The sequence below is a fragment of the Amia ocellicauda genome, chromosome 20 (genome assembly GCF_036373705.1).
Source record: "Amia ocellicauda isolate fAmiCal2 chromosome 20, fAmiCal2.hap1, whole genome shotgun sequence".
Classification (NCBI taxonomy): domain Eukaryota; kingdom Metazoa; phylum Chordata; class Actinopteri; order Amiiformes; family Amiidae; genus Amia; species Amia ocellicauda.
Window position 1 is genome coordinate 18,690,114 of NC_089869.1, and position 20,872 is coordinate 18,710,985.

Genomic DNA, 20,872 nt, shown 5'->3' on the forward strand with positions numbered 1-20,872 from the left:
CATCTACATTGTTTGCATCCATTTTAAAACTATGGCGTCATATTTTTTGTTTACAGTTGGAACCATTAACGTTAAGATTCACTTTCACAAACACATATTTTTTGGTATTCCAGAGCCATCCCTTAGGTGCCAATCTCTACCGGCAAAAACCTTATTTAAACCCTTCTTCCTTACGATTATAACTTCTGAATCATCTACTAGAATAATATGCATTATAATGTAATGTATGGAAACATCTTGTTCCTCAAAGCAAATAAACAAATGCAACTTGCATACACAAATAAAGCCACACCAGTCTATTGAATTACAGAAAACAAAACATCTGACTGGTGTGATGCACAGGACAGGTGTGAATATTCAGGCAATGTTGGCTTTCCACATGTTTGGTAAAGTATATTTGATATTTTGTTAATCAATTTGCAGTGGTCACCCAGTTCTTGCATAAAATAAGCATAATTACACTGTCTGCAGACCAGTGTCAAGCTGCTGTTGCACTTTGGCATGTGCCCAGGAATGAGCGGGCGACTGCATGTGGGTGAGAACCTGGCACCGGGCCTGCTCTGTCATTCTGAGAGGCCAGAAACGCATAACTGAAACAGTTAAAATAAAAAAAGACGACTGTGGCTTAAAGACAAGTTTCATTTCAAGAAGGAGCACAAAAAGCTATGAATCATGAATGAAGAAAAAGTAATGATGTAGATTTTCCATCATTGTAATACTTTTGATTTTAAGAGAATAAACAATTTGGAATAAAAATAGAATAAACAAACACGAAGGATGCTTTATACAAAATAAATGTGCTGAGTGTCTCATCTCATACAGTTGGTCTTCTCTGTAAAAGCTCCTGTGCAGAGTTCACAAGCACCCTGGACCCTGGGCCTCGTACCAATTACTTATTGGTAAGAATATGTTTGGTAGCATTGTTTCTCCCCGTGACATCATTATAAAAATAACAGCGATTAATAGGAAACCTTAGTTGCTGATTTAAGCACTGATAGATTCTCAGCCGTGCACCGTTTAATTTGTTTTTGTCTCCATCCTCCTGTCGGTATCGTATGATGATCATGATTTTCTTTGCAGTTCACACGTGAAAAGGAGAACTGACCCGAATTAACTTTCCACATCTTCTAGGAATGAGTGAATTGGCCTTAAATTTTCTTATTTCACTTCAGAACTCAGGCAGCAATCCAAACAGATTTAAGTTGTTGTTGATAGAAATATTGCAAATAAAATATTCCGCTACATTTATTTACTATTTTTCTCATACGGTCTTCAAGTTTATATGCGTTTGTCTACAGATAAAAAAAGAGGAGGCAAGCTTTGTCCAAGCAAGTAAATCTGACTCATCTGTGCTCGGAGGTCCTATTTCAAGGGCATCTGTCTTCCAAGCTAGACATCTGAATTTACCCATTTCATTGGTCTGCTTCGGCTATCAGTGGGACAAAATGAACCCTGTCACTGGCTGATACCCAACCCCCAAACACTCTTCTCATTACAGCAGGATGAAAGAGGTGTAACTAGCAGTTTTAATGAAAACTTTACCAGTTCCATGATGTCATTTATTACAAGCCAAATCTTCACATTAAAATGCTGATCCCATGTGGCTTGAAGCTAAATGCTCGTTACGTTCTGAGCTGCAACACTCAATTAAACCGCATTTCCCGTGATCTACACCCTTCATTGTTGCACTGTTTAAGAGAAATAATGGGAGCACTGACCTAAATTGCGCTTTTTATTATCGATGGAGATGAAGCGTACGCAGGGATTATTGGTGATGTACTTTGCTGCCCAGGGGACATCAATCTGCGTGTCAGCTTTGTAGAAGAGTCCCAGAGCGTAGCGAGAGGAATAACTCACAGCTCCCAGCGTCTGCCTCCCAGTCCCGTCAATTACTGTGGAAACAGCATTAAAGGATCAGTATTTTATCTGGACCAGCCTTGCCTGGAAAGTAATGGTGCACCCGCACCGACTCCGCATGCAAATACTGCCTCCGCTCAGGACTGGATTCAGAATGAACAAAACAACGTCAATATCAGAACATCAAATATGATCAAATGTAGTTAAATTAAATTAAACATTGTAACAGAGCGAAATTTATTTATTTAAACTTATTTTACCATCGCAAGCTGTGCGGTTAGTTTTCAAAAGCTCCCTGCTTTATGTAGAACATGTTTTAGTTCTTGGAGTATACATTTTTTTTAGATTACAGACAGCTAATTTTATTTAGCAAGAAACCTTTAAACACTTTGCATTGTATTTGGTTTACATTACTTTCTAATGCATTCATATGCGAGTATAGAAATCATCCAAGCAACCTCTTACCGAAAGCTAATTACCTAAAGCCCTAGTAAATGTGAGGCTGTTTTAAAATAAACTGAAGAATTAAAGGGTTTGTTTTTTTCCCCCATCCGCACGCTCAAGTTATACTATTATTAAATCATTATACTGTTAGTTTGGATGCATATACTCTGTGAAGACAATGATAAAGCAAAATATATTTAGCAATCTTTCCTCTGGTTGAAAATGATCCTACACATGATAGCTGGCTTGATGGGAGGGGTGTCCTCTCTCTCTCTCTCTCTCTCTTTTTTTTTTTTTTTTTTATCAGGTTTTGGATTTTTTTTAAGCAAAGCTGTCCTTGTTTCCTGCCTGTAACATCTGTTGTTTATTGGTCTCAGCAGCTTCAAGTTGGCTGGCTTTAGTTGTGTTGGGTCCCTGAGCACTGAGTACACAAAGGTTAGAGTTCATTTTTGCCGATTAAATCACATTTCAGCTAAAAGATAGAAGCGTTTGCTTCATATAAGGGAAATCAGAAAGACGCATCGCTAACCTATTATACAGGGTTTTATATCTCATCTCTAGGTTCCCAATAGTATACAATTTAGTGTTTAAATAATTCATAAATAAATTAACTGTTTTGTTCACAGAAGTACACAACTGACAGCTGATGACTGATGAATTGCGCTTTACATTTACATTATGTGCGTTTGAGAGAAGTACAACTTTCATCCTAGAGCAGAAATCTCAATGATGGCTTTGCTCCTTCAATGGGTGTTGTTGATGACACACAGATGTTTCATTTTATCTCCTTCTCATCATTCAACAACTGAGATCACCCCACTAGGGCACACTTTCACATTGCAGAGTGGTACTGGCTGCAGATGTTCCCCTTTTTTGGCACCATTGGACCTCTTAGAAATGAAAGGCACTGCTCACGAGACTATAGCAGAGCAAGTACGTTGAATGAGCTTTAACATTTTTAGTCTTCCAACAACAGCTGCTTAAGATTATGAACCTCTAGGTGTGCCCCTCAGGGTATGTCATCTACTTGTGAAGATTAATATAGAGGTTAAACGTGCAAAGAAAATACAATCATATGTTATCTCTAGGTAACCCATACATTTTTTATTTCTCTCTCCAGGAAAGTGGGTGTGATATTTACTAAGGCATTTACTAAGGCTGTCCACCATTCTCTTGTTTTTTTATGGTTCTTATGAATCTGCAACTGCATTATCAGTAAAATACCCGGATATATTTGGTTTTGTATAGACAGGTTGTGGCATTTCGGAAATCTTTCATCAAAACCGTTTCAAGTTCTGATGAGGGTCGGCTGGAAAGTCTAAACTTTGACAGCTGTTGACAAGATTGGTGAAAAATTAAATGGAGAATGAAATGAAAACATACCACTCGGCCCATCAACTGGTATCACGTTTGCTGATGGCGCCATTGTTCAGTCACCCCTGCACACTCTCCTGTACCACATTCATCAATCGGTTCTTGTCAGGTTGATATCGGACATTTTTAAGCCGTCAGTTTCATTCACTTCCTGTTTTCTATGTCTTGAATTTTATGACTGTCCAGCAGAAATATAAACACACTGCCTACTGGAAAAAGTTACCACTGTTACCAAAAGAGCCTGGTCAGATTCCATCCGACTTTAAATACCTTACTTCCGAAAACTGTGGCCAACACTCTAGATGAGACTCACAGCTTGAGCATGTTGTTGTCCTTTAGGCTGCTGCTGCTTGAGGCTGGTGGCAACGAATGAAAGACTAGCAGTGATGTATACCTATATTTTTGTCAAGCCACAGGCCATACTTACATTGCTGCAAGAGCTGTACTTCTACAAAACAGCTAGACAGCTTTTGCATGTAATATATATTTTTAATTAACCATGGATCATTTCATGCAAGTATTTTCAGAAATATTATGGGCAATCTTTGAGTAATGCATTTTAAAATATGGATAATTTGAGAAAACATTTCTGAAGTATGGTTCATATACTTGTGTCCTTTTTAAAATGTACTTTTCCCAATAAAATAATTAAATTCACAGCAAAATACAGGCTGAGATAGTGTGTGTTGGGATATAAGATGATAACTGAAGAAGAGGGACACTTGCCTGTTATCAACCTTGGGTAAACTGAGCCACCTATTAGTAACATTTATTGGCCTTAAATTCTCATAATATAAGTCATTATTTGATATTTGCTGGCTGTGGACTGTAGATGCCTGTTCTTCATCTGTCTGTACATTATAAATTCCTTGGACACTATCGTTATGAAACGAACAGCTGTGCTTTATATGGTGGTGAGAGAGATCTGGGACATCACCTCAGCCCTTTCAACTTTAAAGAAATGTTTTATGACACCTATAAAACATGTCCAGAGAATACAGCTCAACAGAGGAAGTGTCTGAAAAGGGGGATGTATGTATATGGTTTTAGATAGCAATTTCTTAATGTATTCATTTGTACAATACAAATGTAATCAGATTTAGAATTGCCTAATTTTCTAATTTTCTTTCATTGTGATTTTGTTCTGAAACATGCAAATCGTCAGTTTATACACGGGTGACCATGAATTAACCTAATCACTCAATAGTGTTCAGAAACTTTATTCTGCATTGCTGTGCTAGACAGAGACACCCGACACTATACATCATTGTACAGGATCAATAGATTACCTACACCATTTTAAGCCCAAACAACAGCCTGGAACCCCCACCCTAGCCAACAGTACAATTTCAAGCTAGGCCTGTACACATCTACACGAGATTCAGTTAAATCAGTAGAAACAGATGACAACAAATGACGAAGGGTGTTGTCCCCAGCAGTAAAGGATGCATATTTGAGCAATGTTTATCCGTTTGCCTGACAATATATGTATACAAACACCAGTATATGTATGTATGTATGTATGTATTTAATATACGGTTTGTTTGGGGTTTTGGTGTACTTTACCTCCGGTACAAATTCATGTTGAGAAACATGGTCTGACAATTAAGGCCAGATGTGAAAAGACTGAAAATATATAGCCCTAAAGGTGTTTTTTTTATGGAGAATGATTGTAAGCATGGTTTTGGTTAAACACACAACTGAAGCATTTACAAGATTTTCTATAGGGATAATGTATTTGCATATATGATTTTCCTCTGCTGGATTAAGCTAATTAAACATAGGAGCAAACATAATATCACATACGTTTGCATCAAAGATTAGTTAGAGCACATTTTGCCACCTATTTCCTTTGCATGTTTCTCTTCGTTTGCAAATGTACCTAACCCAGAAAATGTGAAGGTCTGCAAGGTACTGATACTACCTGATAAAGCCTAAAAACAACAGTATGCTTTTTTTTTCCTCTCTGTCCAAAATCCACCGTTGAAACCCCGTCGTTATCAGCTATCAATCTCTTCAAATGCAGACAGTGGTAAGCAAAATCATTTTTTAATCTCTTGACATTTGGCCCTACGTGCAAAATACCAAGCTCTCAATTGAAAAGGTTTGACACCTACAAAAGTCTGTCTGTGCACAGCTCTTCTCGAAGTGAGATGAGAAGGTTAACATTTTCCAGTTTGGTTTGTGGATCTCCGCCGCAGCCTCCAGCACGCTGAGCAAACGCGGCCCTGGTCTTTGATGTTAAAGTCAGCAAAGTGTTTTCTGAAATGCATACAAGTGCTTACAGAGCATTCTTTAATAGTCTCAGGCCACAACCCATTTGATAAATTTGGCATTCGTGGCCAAACTGTTTTTATCGTTCTCTTTTCTCGCTGCCTCTTAGCTCCATTAGAAAGCCCAATATCTGTTGAAAGGTATAAGGTTTGGGCAAATCTCAGCTCGGTCACACAGCCTTGTCTTTCTTCGATGCTGAAAACAGTGCCATTCAGTCTTTTTTTCCTGTATTAACAGCAAAGTTATCAGAGTGGTTGTTCACACATATAGATAAGTAACACATTCTAATGACTAAACGCTCTGTGATAAGATGACATTTAAATGCGTCAGGAAGTGCACCCTTTGAAATTTAAAATTGACAAGAACATAAAATGGTCTCTATATCATTAAAGATGAGAGGAAGAAGACACCTGCATCAACTCAAGATGTGTGGTTGGAGTTTTGCAATCAAGACTTAGCAGACAGTGGAACAGAGCTTGCAGAAGACAATATTAAGATCAATACATTGAATCACAGTCTCCTCCTTGCTTAAAGAAAGATCTGGATGTATTTAGTATGCCCCCCCTTAGTGTTGTGTAGTATTTGGGGCTTATTCCAATAAATCCATGACTATGGATTAGTCAAAGATCCCCCCTGGGAATTGGTGGTGGAAGTGGTGTATGAAGCATGCAGAGACCTACTGTAGTCCCCTGAATGACATTTAATTAGTAAACCTCCATATATACAGCGTATCAATTATCTCTCTCCTCACAATGAAATTGGGCATCCCTGGTTAAGAGTTACTGTTATACAAACCAATCTCTAGAAAGTCCCAATACATTTATTTTAGGGTGCACTGTTTTACTGTAGGATCATGGAAATTTCTGTTTAGTAGAGAATTAAATACATATAATAAACAATACAAACAGGCAATGGCTACAGGCTCAATTGCTTTTTAAAAACAATAACTAAGGGTCATTCCTTTTATGATCAATCGGATCTGTTTCAAGTTTTCTTGTTTTTAACCTAAAGTGGAAAACAGCAAAGCTAATACGGTTAGAAATAAGAGGGTTCTGTCTTTAATTCTTTAAAAGATCACCCTTACCCTGAATTGGGTCAAACATTAACATACTTTTACAATATATACCTTATTGATGATCAATTTATTCACATTATTAATACTGTATGTATTACTGGGAAAGGTATTCAGGTATACAGTATTCAGTAATCAGTTTATCATTCTGGAATAATGCATCAATAATTAGCTAATACAGCACCTTAATATCTTAATATCTCCAGTTTCACACTGAAATTCATTGGAGGGTGCATATACCAGAGCTATTTCATTGTCTATATCAGTTGCTGTGGGGGTCCCTGCTTGGGTTACAAAGTGGAGAGAGAGAAAAAACAAAAACATCAACAAAAAAATAATTCTGAGACTCCAAACTATGCTCGCCTGCAGTCTTCAACGCTGAGGTCACTTCCTGTCACAAATTAATAGCTCCCAGGCCTTCCTGCCTCTCCGAATCGTGTGAGCTGCTTCAGGGGTGCTGCAAGTATTCCTATGAGCCTCGTCTATTCTTCTCAACTGAGACGCTTTCAAATTCGAAGAGGAAGGGAGGGAGGAGGGGTTACAGTCCGAGGGAGGGAGGAGGAGAGGGAACGAGCAACATAGGGTCTTGGCTTCAGACCAACTATCTCTGTGTTCACATCTGTATTAAATCTACAGGCAGTGAAAGGTTCCTATTCTGAGATATAAGAGCTGATTTCACAGCACACTAGTCAAAGATCACAGTTTGGCTTTTTTGCTTTGATTTTTCTTGTATATGCCATGAACACTGATCAAAGCACAGTCAGAACATACAAAGACAGTGTACAATACTGTAATTAGCCATCGTGTAATTGTGAAAACCTGATCTTCCCGTAAACGTCCCTAGGTGTTAATTCACGTTGGTGCTCTGCTGCTGCAAGGTCTGAGGGACGGCTGCTTATCTCCTGCCAACCCTGCTTTTAAGTAACATATGAATTAAGCCACACTACACTGTGCAGACCCCATTCTCAGACTTGTACTGTTGGCCAGGCTGATGCTCTGAAGTTTCCGGCAGCAGAGGAATTTTGGCTATAAGTCATACACTGCCGAGCTGAACTACTGAATTGCAATGCCCTGACGTATTGAAACAGCCAAAAGGTTCCCACAGCCGGTGGCTGGCAAGGTCAGCACCCAGTTAAGAAGCAAATGTTTCACACTGGGTGGGGTAAAGCCCAAGCTCAGACTTGTCAGCCACTATGCAGACATTATTAAACCAAACATGGTCTAAACTAGTCCTGGACACAGCTTAACAAATGTGTTTCAAACTGAAGTCTTCATTCCTGCCTGCTGAACTGGCAGTTCTATAGCTTTGCTGCAGACAAAGTAGAAAAGGGTCTCAGAAGATTGACCCAGAACTCTTTCCATTTTTATTTGAGTGGATTGCTGTCACCCCTAACCTGTACGGGTCTGTTGACTCAAATACAATGTTTCTTAAGGTCTGGGTAGGCAATGCAGAATAAAATGGGTTATTTTCTATGCAATGAAGAATGTTAATGAAATATAGAAGAAGTAAGAAATAGCCAGCAATATCTTCTCCATAAAGAATGTTCAGATACATGAATCTATGCTTATTTTTTGCCTCCTACAACATTAATCTTAAAAATGTGATTTTCCAGTAATGCTTTGTTACAGTGAACATTGCCCATTCCATTTAATAATGGCTGGCAAAAAGTGGCAAGGGCAAAGGAAGTCAAGGAGGAGTCTGGGAGTTACTTCTGAGCTCTCATGTATGTGTTGAAAGAGATCCAGAATTGATTTTATTCAGTTTTAAAGTGGATTTCATTAAAATGTCAGCAGTACACATATGCTGCCAGGAACAGCAGACAGACGGCTCTTAGGTCTTGAAAATGTACGACTGGTCTTTTGCATTCTCGGGTCCCTGCAATGCTTACACTAATAGTTTATTAGATTTATAGAGGCTGGGCAGCAGCAACCTTCCTGGCTCTCCCAGAACAGTCGAGTCAGCCATACGAGATAAAAAAAAGTAGATCGTTTTAATTTTTTTATTATCTGGAAAGTTTGCAAGGGCAGTATATTATAGCTCATCTGTGTTCTCTTTTTAAGGGTTTAGTTAAAGTAATTTACACCTATTTGACTATCATCTCATTACTGCATGTTTTATAAGCAATATGAGTATTAACAGCAGTCCAGTGACCTTTAAGCACTGGACCGAGATCCTGACAAATGGATCAAATTGAAGGCTTGAGGAAAGTTTGTTAACGATTTATGGAGTGTATAGCACAGAGTTACTTTTGCAAGCTGGTGAAGGAAGTCTAACAATAGGCTGTCTGTGGCAATAAAATTAGATCAAGTACTGTAACTGCATGAAACCGTAGCATTGTTCAAACACTGCGGCCATGAAGATGCGGGTCTGGCATTTAAGAAGGCAGTCTAACCCAGTGACAAGGGCTGCAGCTTGGAAACCAAACTAAAACGATTGTGAATCATTAATTTGCGGTGAACTGGGAATCGCCAGACGAACTCTCCATTTCCAGTCTGCCCCAGAGAACTCATTACTCTGTGCTGGAGCCAAGTCAAGTGGGCGTACAGTGGAGTTAAAAGGCAGCTATGCTAACCAGGAAGTCATTAGATGTCACACATTTGGGGTATATCAAGAAAACATAAACAGTCTCTACTTATCCTCCTGGTCCATTATTCATGCAGTACCTCTGTGTGAGACCTGTTTGTGTCTCCGAGTCCCTGCAGAGACTGAACTATAGACTAAAAACAATGAGTGAAGCTGCCATTCCAAAATTGTTTTAAAAGCTTTTGGTTATCTTACTCTCCCGTGAAGCATATCGCCAAATAAAAATAAAAAATAAAATATACATATTATACCACAATGAGTGAAAGTTCACTTAATTAACGGAAAATCAGGCACATAGATATAAAATATAAATACAATATACAATTTTCTCTATATATTTCCACATTGTAATTACATGTCGGTTACATATTTATAAGCCCTACATTGCAAGTGCACCACACTAAGTTCAAATGTATTATGTTCAAAATTGTAGTCCTGCTAAAAGTTAAAATTACTCTATCAATGCCTTTAATATAGCGGGCAAATGAAATCAAGCTAGAAAAGTCAAGCTAAAATCAAGCTTAATACAGTATTTGGCATGAGTTACTGACATTAAACTGGAAAGGATATTGGCACCACAAAATAAAGATTCTAAACCATTTTAAAACAGTCACAACAATTCCTTTTAACAATCCTCTTTTACACACTTGGTCCACGTTCTTGGAAACAGTACCCTGATGCGCGACAAAGCCTGTATATGACTCATTCTTTATTGTATCCACATCAGGAAGTTCAGACAACTTCACTCATCACTGTGCAATCTGAAACAACTTTTTCTACTGCTTTTCAAAGCGGCAATGGATAATTGTTACAATTGTGGTCAGTACCTATTACTTACATCTAAAAACAAAATCACAAGTCCCTGGACACCTCTCCAAACCGCCTAATTGTAACATACTCTAGGTACTACCCTCCAATGGAGAAAACGGGGAAATGTGTTACACTAACAAACTTGTTTTATTTTTCCCAGTGAGGCCACACAGAGGCTACCTCTGAACACAGGCCTATAGGCTAATTGTATAAAAATAGTTCCGATTGAAGAGTCTATGTATATATTAACAGCGGCGAGGTCCTGTTTCTCACAGGAAGTGGATTTCAATGATGAAGAGAAAATAAAATAATGCATATGTGCATTTTAAGAACACCTGAAAAGGTTACATAGATAACTGTTCATTTTCAAACTGATAAAATACCATTTAAAATAAGGAATAAACTGTGAAGAGTCAGTGCAGCATAGACAATTGTATAATTAAATGGATAAGAAAAGTAGCTGCAGAATGTGCAAAGGTAAACAAAGGACACAGAATCTGAAAACAGACATAAACTGAGACATCAGTAATACTAAATTAGTATTTTTGTACTGGGAAGAAGTTTGAAGTTTAAGGAAGAATATTAAACAAAGTATAGATTCTGAAATTGGTCACAATGAATCAGAAACATATTTAAGCTTGTTTTATAAATAAAGTAAATAAAAACACTTTGATATGTACATATGTCTCAGTGCCCTGAAAGAATTAAATCGTAAATCTGACTGCATTTTATTCCCACATATTCTCCATTGTTTCTTTTGAGGACCTGGCCTCCAGGGACTCTCTGGGGACGCCTCAGCGCATGGCAGAGAACTGAACCAGTTATTCAAAGAGCGAGAGCTGCACCATTTCCCAATTTATGATCTCTGAGCCCTTTAAAGGTTGATTCAGTAGAGTTGGAAAGCATCCCAAAAAACCCTGCTTGTTTTTGTAACCTTTAATGCACTTCGGCGTGAACTGTGTCCAACAATAAGTAAAATATTTATTGGAAACAATAATGCATTTGCAAGGTCTGAGAGAGGAGGGCTGCACGAGCCAAAGCCCTCGTTCAGCCGGAGCCGGGCCGAGCAGGGGTGCAAGGTAAGGCGTTTTCCTCAGTATGCTTGCAGTTGGCACACCCCAGTAGCTTTGTTGATCCCTTTGAAACACAGCCTTTTGAATGTGAAATTGTTGAAATGACAAATGGTGGAGATAAGAGGTAAATGGGAGCAGAGCCTTTAATCACCATCTGTTTTGTGTTTTAGACCCACGTTTTATTTTTGTACATTTTTTTTTTAAACTGAGGGACAATTAGAACACATTCTTTTGTTTAGAGACAAGGTGGATTATTTCAGAAAGTATGTTATAGTAATTAAATCTGAATGAGTTATAAAGCAATGCAATCTGTAGGAGTCATCCTTCCATTTAAAAATATGAAACCTTCCTACATTTCTGAAGTAGCACAGCTTAAAACAGTTTAACAGCAGGAGCTTTTGCAGACAGTTTTTTGAGTAGCAAAGTCAGGGCACGGTTCATACATGATTTATTTTTAAAATGTTTGCATCATATTATTAAACATCACCTCCATTTGTTCTCAAAGAGAAAACTAAGCCCACCGTGATAAGCTTTACATTTGGCTAGTGTATATTAATATTGCAATTACAGAGCTGAAAGGAAATGATGGGAAATAGGCCTACATGTTTTAAAATATATGTATGATTTCATATACTGCATTTTGAAGTACTGTTACAGCTTCAAGTACATTTGAAACAGCAGATTCTACATTAGTGACACAATAAGAAATACACTGCATTACAGAAAGCTTCAGTTAAACATCTTTGTAACCTTTAGCACTTTAGACTATACAGAGCAGTGTGGTTTGTGGTTCATTGAAATGAACACAAACTAATGGAAAACAGCACTCTTAGTGTGTGGAAAAGGTTATTGTGGATACTGACAGTCCCTGCTGCAGTCCAAAAATATGTAATCTTTTCCAAATTAACTATCCACAAATATATTTTTAGATAAGAGCATTCCCTAGTTATTTAAACATACAGTTTCACCAAAGGTATACTATAGAGTAGTAGCCTGGATTTAAAATATTCTGTATGCAAATATCCCTGTACCTCATATATCTAGATAACAGGAAGACACCTACAAGAAAATTGCTTCACTCATTTGATATGTTAGTGCCGCTTGCTCAAACCCCTCCAAAAGAATTTGAATATTTCCACTCTATTCAAACCACGTTTTGTTTTTTGTTTTGTAAGATTTGTATCACAATCTTGGATGATATAGACAGAATACAACGCACTGTGGCCTTCACAACAAAAGAGCTGAACCGTTTGCCAGGACACTGCAGAAGCCTTATCCTGAGCACCATTTTGCAATCCAATGACATCCCGTGGGGAGAAGGATTCAGACACATAAATAGCGGTGGGAAACTCTTAAGTCGGAACGCCGAGAAGTGGTTTAAATTATGAATTAAAACGTGAAAATCTAAAACCTACTGCAAGAAAAAATATATATTAAATTATATATACAGACAGAAAACTCCAGACCAGTATAGTAAAATGTATCACTAAGGAATACTGGGACAGAACATTCATAAGAACATCAGAAAGTTTACAATCGAGAGGAGGCCATTCGCCCCATCATGCTCGTTTGGTGTCCATTAATAACTGAGTGATCCAAGGATCCTATCGAGTCTATTTTTGAATGTTCCCAAATTTTCAGCTTCAACCACATCGCTGGGGAGTTTGTTCAGATTGTGACGCCTGTTTTCTGTCTTGAATGCCTTGAAGCCCAATTTCCATTTTGTGTGTCCGTGTGTCCCTGCTGATCTGGAAAAGCTCCTCTGGTTTAATTTGGTCGATGCCTTTCATGATTTTGAAGACTTGAATCAAGTCCCCACGTAGTCTCCTCTGTTCCAGGGTGAAAAGGTTCAGGTCCCTCAGTCTCTCAGTAGGACATTCCCTTCAGACCTGGAATAAGTCTGGTTGCTCACCTCTGAACTGCCTCTAGAGAAGCGATATCTTTCTTGAAGTGTGGAGCCCAGAACTGTCCACAGTATCCAGATGAGCTCTACTAGTGCATTGTACAGTCTGAACATCACTGCCCTTGTTCTCAGTTCTACACTTTTGCCTTTGCCTTTTTTATTGCTTCCCCACATTGTTTGGATGGAGAAAGTGAGGAGTCCACGTAGACTCCTAGGTCTTTCTCATACATTACTTCATCTAGTTCTATTCCTCCCATAGTTTAATTATAGTGGACATTTTTGTTACCTGCATGTAATACCTTGCACTTGTCCACATTGAATTTCATCTGCCAGGTGTCGGCCCACAACTGAATATTATCCAAGTCTCTTTGAATAGCTTGTGCTGCCGAGATTGTATCTGCGGAGACACCTATTTTTGTATCATCTGCAAGTTTGACAAGTTTGCTAACTATCCCAGAGTGCAGATCATTAATATAGATTAGAAAAAGCACAGGCCCTAGTACTGATCCCTGTGGAACTCCACTACAACCTCACTCCAGTTAGAAGCGACTCCTCTAATCAACACCCTCTGTTTCCTATACATCAACCAGTTCATAATCCATCTACTTACATTACCCTGAATGCCTACAGCTTCCAGTTTGAGGATCAGTCTTTGGTGTGGAACCTTATCAAAAGCTTTTTGGAAATCTAAGTATATCATATCATATGCTTTCACCTGATCTACAGCTGCAGTTGCCTGTTCAAAAAATTATAATAAATTAGTAAGACATGATCTGCCTCGTCTAAACCCATGTTGACTATCTCCAAGAATATGGGTTTCATTAAGATGCTGCCCTATTTTCTGTCTAATCATTTTTTCCAACATTTTACAGGTGATGCAAGTGAGACTGATTGGTCTGTGATTTCCTGGCTCAGTTTTGTCCCCTTTCTTGTGGATTGGTTTGACATTTGCCGTCTTCCAGTCAGTTGGCACATCCCCTGTTCTAAGTGTCATTTGGAATATTTTAGTTAGTGGCCTATAATTAATTTCCCTCATTTCTTTAAGTACTGTTGGAAATATACCATCTGGCCCGGGTAATTTGTTTGTTTTTAATTCTGCTAGTCCCTTTAGTACCCCCTCCTCATTTATCCTGATCTCTCGTAACTGGTTGTTAACCTGTGTCTTGTTATCCGTTTAATCTTTTGTAAAAACCTCTGTTAAATACTCATTTAGATCTTTTGCCACATCTTGTTCATTTTCCAAGATACTTCAATTTTTGCCCTTTATCTGTTTCACTTCCTCCTTTATTGACCTCTTGCTGTTGTAATATTGAAAAAAGCTCTTTGCATTAGTTTAAGCTCCAAGAGCTATGTTTCTTTCTATTTCCCTCTTTGCTTTCCTGATCCCTTTCTTTGCAGTTATTTTTCTCTTTGCAACCTATTCTTTGTATTTTGTTTAGTCTCCATCCCTTTTGTATGTGCTATACAACATTTTCTTTTGCATACTTCTATTAAACCATTTTGGCCAATGTTTTTTGGTCCTCAATTTGCTAAGTTTTGGTACACATTTCTCCTGAGTCTCAAGTAGTATATTCTTAAAATATAACCATCCATTTTCAACTGAATCTGTATCCAGTGTGCTACAGTCTAACTCTGTGCCGCCTCATACCTTCAAGGTTTGCTTTTCTAAAATTGTAGACCATTGTTTTAGACTTGGTCCTTGTTTTCTGAAAGAATGCCTTAAAGCTAACCATATTGTGATCACAGTTTGCCATTGGTTCTCCAACTAGTGTCCCTCTGACTCTGTCTTGGTCATTTGAAAAGATCAAGTCAATGCATGCCCTCTCCCTGGTTGGTTCCCTGACAAATTGAGTTAGAAAGCAGTTAATTACCATCTCAACCATTTCTATTTCTGCTTCTGTAGTCCCAACTGGGCTTTCCCAGTCTATGTTTGGTCCTTGCTACATGTAGTCCTGATTACACTGTACATATGGCCTACCATGATGACTAGGTACATAGGACAATCAGATAGGTGTATTGAGATCATGAATGCAAACTGTAATTCTTGCTTTCATTCAAGCTCATATGGTAGCAGGCCTGGACTCAGAGGCTGTGCTGCATACGCTGTAACACAGGAAATCTCTTAATTCCTCTGCATCACCCTGAAACGCTAGAAACTTTGTTAACCCAGATCTCCATCGAGATTCAGGGACAAGTGCCAGAAACAGTGTCCGTGCTTCTTTCCAAGGTACACAAGCCCTGTACACAGAAGATCCGCGTTTGAATCTTTGCTTTGTGTTACATCATGTATCTTTATGTTCAGATGTTAACACATGTATTCACAAATTGTACTTACAGCTATGTAGGATGATAGAAGGTAGATCTTTGTGCTGCTGCATAGGGAACCACTAAAGCCACAGTATGCACTGAAGGCCATTTCTCTACAGTGACCTTCATGAACAATATATGATTGTTGGGTATTACAATACATCCCACAACTTCTCATCTCTTGTTTCAAATTCAGATGTGACTAATGCACACACACTACTACAAATCCTTTCATAGAGAAGAAAGGACACTTCTGCACTTACCTGTTGCAGTTAAGCACTCCACGATAAAAGGCATAAAACACCATATGAGTATTTTAATATGTTAAGGATCTACATTAAAAAAAAAGAAAAGTGATAGCTAGCCCACACAGGCAGCTAATGATGTATGAGTATCATGATAACCATAAAGGAGCACATTATGCAATGCAAAGTATTGTTTTACCTAGAGAAATAACTCAGGTATTCATCTGGAAAGAAGTAACAGATTCACTCTTTATGTTGTTGTTTTCTTTCCTGATCAGCGAATAAGAAGATGCTATTTTGCAGCACTCTTTCGCAGCATCTTCTAGGTTAGTGTCTCACGTGAAGCTTAACAAGCGGGGACAATGAAAAAGGTTTGCACAGTGAATCAGGGTGCCGAGGAACCACAATGGGTATGTTGCCATCTTCTGGAGTGAGACTTTAATTTATGCTGAACTTTGGATCACCTGCAGAAATATCAGTACAATTACCATTCAAACCCTTGAATTATTACTCTGAAATAAAACCACATGCTGTTCGTTTCAAAATAATGTTGATGGCATTGTCCACCCCACCTCCCTCTCCATTACAACACCCAGCCCATGGGCCGTGAAAGGAGACACCAAATGGAAACAGCCCCAAAGCATGATTAACCTTCCTTAAGACCAGGACGCTCTTGCATATCACGCTACCAAAGGTCTCTCCTCAGGCAAAGGGAAATAGTTGCATGCTGCCTTATACACATTCAGCTTGTCTGTTTTCATGACTTCATTAGGAGGGGAAATTCATATTTACAGTAGACCATGTCTAGACACTCAAGAGTTCCTGAGTGGGTGCCCACTTCATGTGCAGCACCCATGAACGTATACGAGCAACGCCCTCCGATGGACTGAAATGAGAAATAAACCTCGAAGAAGAAATCAGACGGTCAACACAGAATTAGGAATTAGGAATCATGCGTGACTCGAACTTGAAAGTATCAGCCCATGTTATGACTTTTAAAGATCGGATAATCAGAATCTGTTTTTGCGTTTTCTTTCTGTGAGAAAAAGATAAGCCGTTAACCTATCTGACATCTCTGAATGAAACCAGTCGAGAAGATCACTGATAAATAAATTATAGACTCATGCGTGGCCCAAAGCTCTGCTTATGACACATGTGTCTTTTTTTTCAAACCAGAAATAACTATTTGCATTACCTTTGTCAAAATGAAACCTTTCTGCTCCTTCAATAGAGTAATGCCATAGAATAACCTGCACGCATTATAATTATGTATTTCTAAGCAACATAAGTCATGTCCCCCCAAATATTATATAATCAAGCCACAAAACAAGATCACTGCAAAAAAAGGGGGATTTATACCAAACAAGGCCATGTGCCCCGCCAAAAAGAAGTCTGTAATTCCGTTAAAACAGAGGCGTCGTGCCTCGCGAGCTCTGCATGGTTTCACAAGCCTTGCCAGAGAAAGAAAAAGAAAATCTCTGGCTAATAAGACGGGAAGGAAAAAATAATTGAACGCAAAACTGCTGGGCATATCTGAAGCGCTGAAGGCAGAGAAAGACCCTTATTCGTGTCTGGAGTTCAACACACTGCGCTGCTATTCCGGTTCCTTTCGAAGGCCACATTTCCACACAATCTCTTAATTATTTAAAGGAAGCTGAAAAGAGCAGCGCAAAGGAGAATCGGAAGACAAAAAGCATTGCTTTCTCACTTCCTCTGCAGCACACACTCCCGATATTGCATAAGGGGAACACAGCTACAAGAAATCAGCTGAAAAACATGTGAACGGTATATAAACAAAAAACAATTACCACGTCACAAAAGGCAACAGCCAGTCCGAAATGTCAGATACGTCTTGTGAGTTTTGCGAATGATTAAAACAAATCATCGCAGTACAGGAGAGCTGGTATGGTGAATTATTTACTACAGTCAAGCCACTGGATTGAGCTGAAGGCCATTTTGCCCAGATGTCAGCTGCAGGTTACGTAGGCAATTCCCTCATCTAACAATATCTGAGAAAAAAAGTATAATGCTAATAACTTGTACAGCCTCTCATAAATGGCAGTCAAGTGAATCTCGATTTATGACTCATAGATAGATGGGAGCTATAATTCCCTGACTGAAATAGTCTAGGATGAACTATCTGAAGCTGGAAGGAAGTGGGGGACTTTGATCTGAAGGATCTATAGTTAATTTGTGTGACAGATAATAAAAGCATTAGTCACAGAAAGAGGAGTGACTACCCATGAGCCAGAGTGATAACCTTTCAACGTTTTGGCTGCTATCTTTCATTTCAAACGGATCTACATCTGAAATTTGAACAGGTAATACAGCAGAGAACCGCAGTCTTATTGAAAACCACACTTTAAGGAATTAGATCTGTTGATTTCACTAATATTGTTAATAAAATATTAATTTCAGTCTACACTAGGGACGAACTTCATGAAAGATATGATAGTCAGAAGAAGCAGCAGCAAAGGAATATTTATTTATGGAAAATTAGAGCAATCCCATCTCTCAGACCTCATGAATAGACATCCACATATTCACAGTTTCTCTTGTAGCTCTTCTCAGCAGTGTGACGCCACCCATGTTTTACAGAGTTTAAGCAAGTGCACTCTGCCAGGAAATATAAAGCATCAGCACTAAAACCAGACACCTGAGCTATTCCTCAGCAGTTACTATTCTAATTAAGTATTGAGAAATATCAAGTTACCTTATATTGTCTGGTGATGCCAGAAGTTAAATCCATTTAATTTTTAAAGTTAACCTAGAGAGTGTACAGGAAACTGCACACTCAAAGAAGCCCATGGGAACAAATAATAATGGCAGATCTTTTGGACTGGATAATTAAACACATACATTTTGAAACCACCACCACCAACCTACAATACCAAATATACTCAACCCTCACAGCCACAAAAAAAAGGTTTGTAACTCAGTAAAACCTTACCAATGGTACCAATACATTTCAATTGAAAACAGCCTACAAAAAGGTTATTCTATGCAAAAGGTCAGCTTCCTCTTCTGATTTTTTTTTGTTCTAAAAGCAGAAATGGCTCCTTTTAAGCTTGTGCAGTGCCTGCCAAACTGGAAGTGAATTTGTATCAGATTCTAATTTTAAAATGCACTTATTCAGCTCTCCTGCATTGTTAGAAGACCAGGCCAGCCACCTGTTTGCAATTATGTGCTGTCATGAGGGAGTAAAGATAGTGCCATTTGTTTTGGCATGTGTTAGTGTGCTCACAAAAATACATAATGCACATGAAGCTAAATTCTAGTAAAAATGTGGCCGGCATTAGTGCTTCATGCTGTTTTCATAGGTTAATATCAATGTTATAGGGATTGTTTCCTATAAAAACATTTGCATTGTGAATACAGTGAGGCATACACATGACTCATACCAGTAGGTGTCACTGCACTGTTCGGAGCATGTTCGATTCCCCACTGAAACCGCTCTAAAAACTGAAAAGTGCTCCTGACCTCTTATGTCATTTTGTATATGGGATTTTAGGGATTTAGCCAGTGCTCTCAAAATTATAACATTCTTGGTTCTCCAGTTGATTTTGGCAGTGAACTATGGCTGTCAATGAAAACAGACGTTTGGCCAGAGTTGAAAATGAAATTTTGCAATATGATGAAAAACATCCAAAAATTCAGGGGACATTCCTTTCCAAGAAAATTAGAAGGATCTGTCAGGCTATTGCCTATTAAGAATGTGTTAACATTTTGGCATTGCAATTGGCAGCTGCTTTGTAATATATATATATATAAAATAAAATAAAAGGACAGCTCTCCCCAGAAATTCTGTTGTAAGGATTTAATGACAGCACAGGCCTAATTTCCTCATTTTTTAAACAATATAAATCATCTGAACAATGACAGCACTAATGATTTACGGCATGGATACCATAGCCGTACAGTTTCCATTTGATTTCATTCATCTTTTGCAAATATTACAAACTAGAATTTGGTTCTAATTTATTTTACACAAGAAATGGCTCAACTACAAAGCATGAACTGTTGTCAGAATCATTACTCTACATTTAATTTTTATCCACTGGATTCCAATCTGCATTTTCACCCCCTTCTGATTTTAAGTGCTCATCCATGAAAAAGGGAAAACTTTTACAAAATACTGTTATCATGTTGCAATTTGGATTTACAGTTCACAGAAGAAGAAAAATAAGAAACAAATAGCATTAGTTTCCATTCCTGTCCTATCATCAGAAACTTAAAGACATTTAATCCATGACTTGTTAAACAGAGCACATTCAAAGTGTTTTGTTAGGTGTTACAGGTACCCTAAACTGTGGAAAAGGCCTGTTTATTATGTGAGGAATAGGAAATCATCAGTTAGGTCTAGTCTGATTTAGACTGCATGGTCCTGGAAATCAGGTTGCATGTAGAGCAGAAAGAAAGATAGAAGTAATCTGTTGTTCTGCAAACCACACTAAATACTTTTCATGTTCATGTTCCTTCCATGCTATTAAACTTAAAAGATGCATATTTTAAACATCGTTCTCACCGCACCTGCATTTCAAGCATCCCTCCAAATGTTTGCGTTCTACAGAAAACAGCTGTCAGATAATACAGTGCGCTGGCGTCCTCTGGAGCGGGCTCGGCCTGCTATGATAATAGCATTATCGCTCCTTTTTCTTTTAATAAATCCACAAGCCAAAGGCAACTGTCAATATTGTCAATTATCTGTTGAGTAATGCTTACAGTGATGAATATTAATGTTTAAATGAAACATCTCTGGAGTCTGATGACACTGCAGTACTGACGATGCCATGTCATTAAACAGAATTCGCTGTCGCTGTGGAAACGGCAAAAGTAATACAAATTGGAGGTGGGGGGCGTGTCTGTCAGCCATTAGATACTGCAGCATCAGAGAGTTTGCTTGAACTTCTTATTTCTACCGCACAAAAC

At 38.4% G+C, this 20,872-nt stretch overlaps 1 protein-coding gene across 3 annotated transcripts in view; it reads right to left on the bottom strand.

Annotated features, from left to right (window-relative positions):
• The window catches only part of rnls (renalase, FAD-dependent amine oxidase), a 39,854-nt gene that overhangs the window by 7,751 nt on the left and 11,231 nt on the right, over positions 1-20,872 (bottom strand). For all 3 annotated transcript variants that reach the window (XM_066693832.1, XM_066693831.1, XM_066693830.1), the window contains one exon: positions 1,719-1,892. In XM_066693832.1, the coding sequence (XP_066549929.1) occupies positions 1,719-1,892 (174 nt within the window). The remainder of the gene's footprint in view (positions 1-1,718; positions 1,893-20,872) is intronic.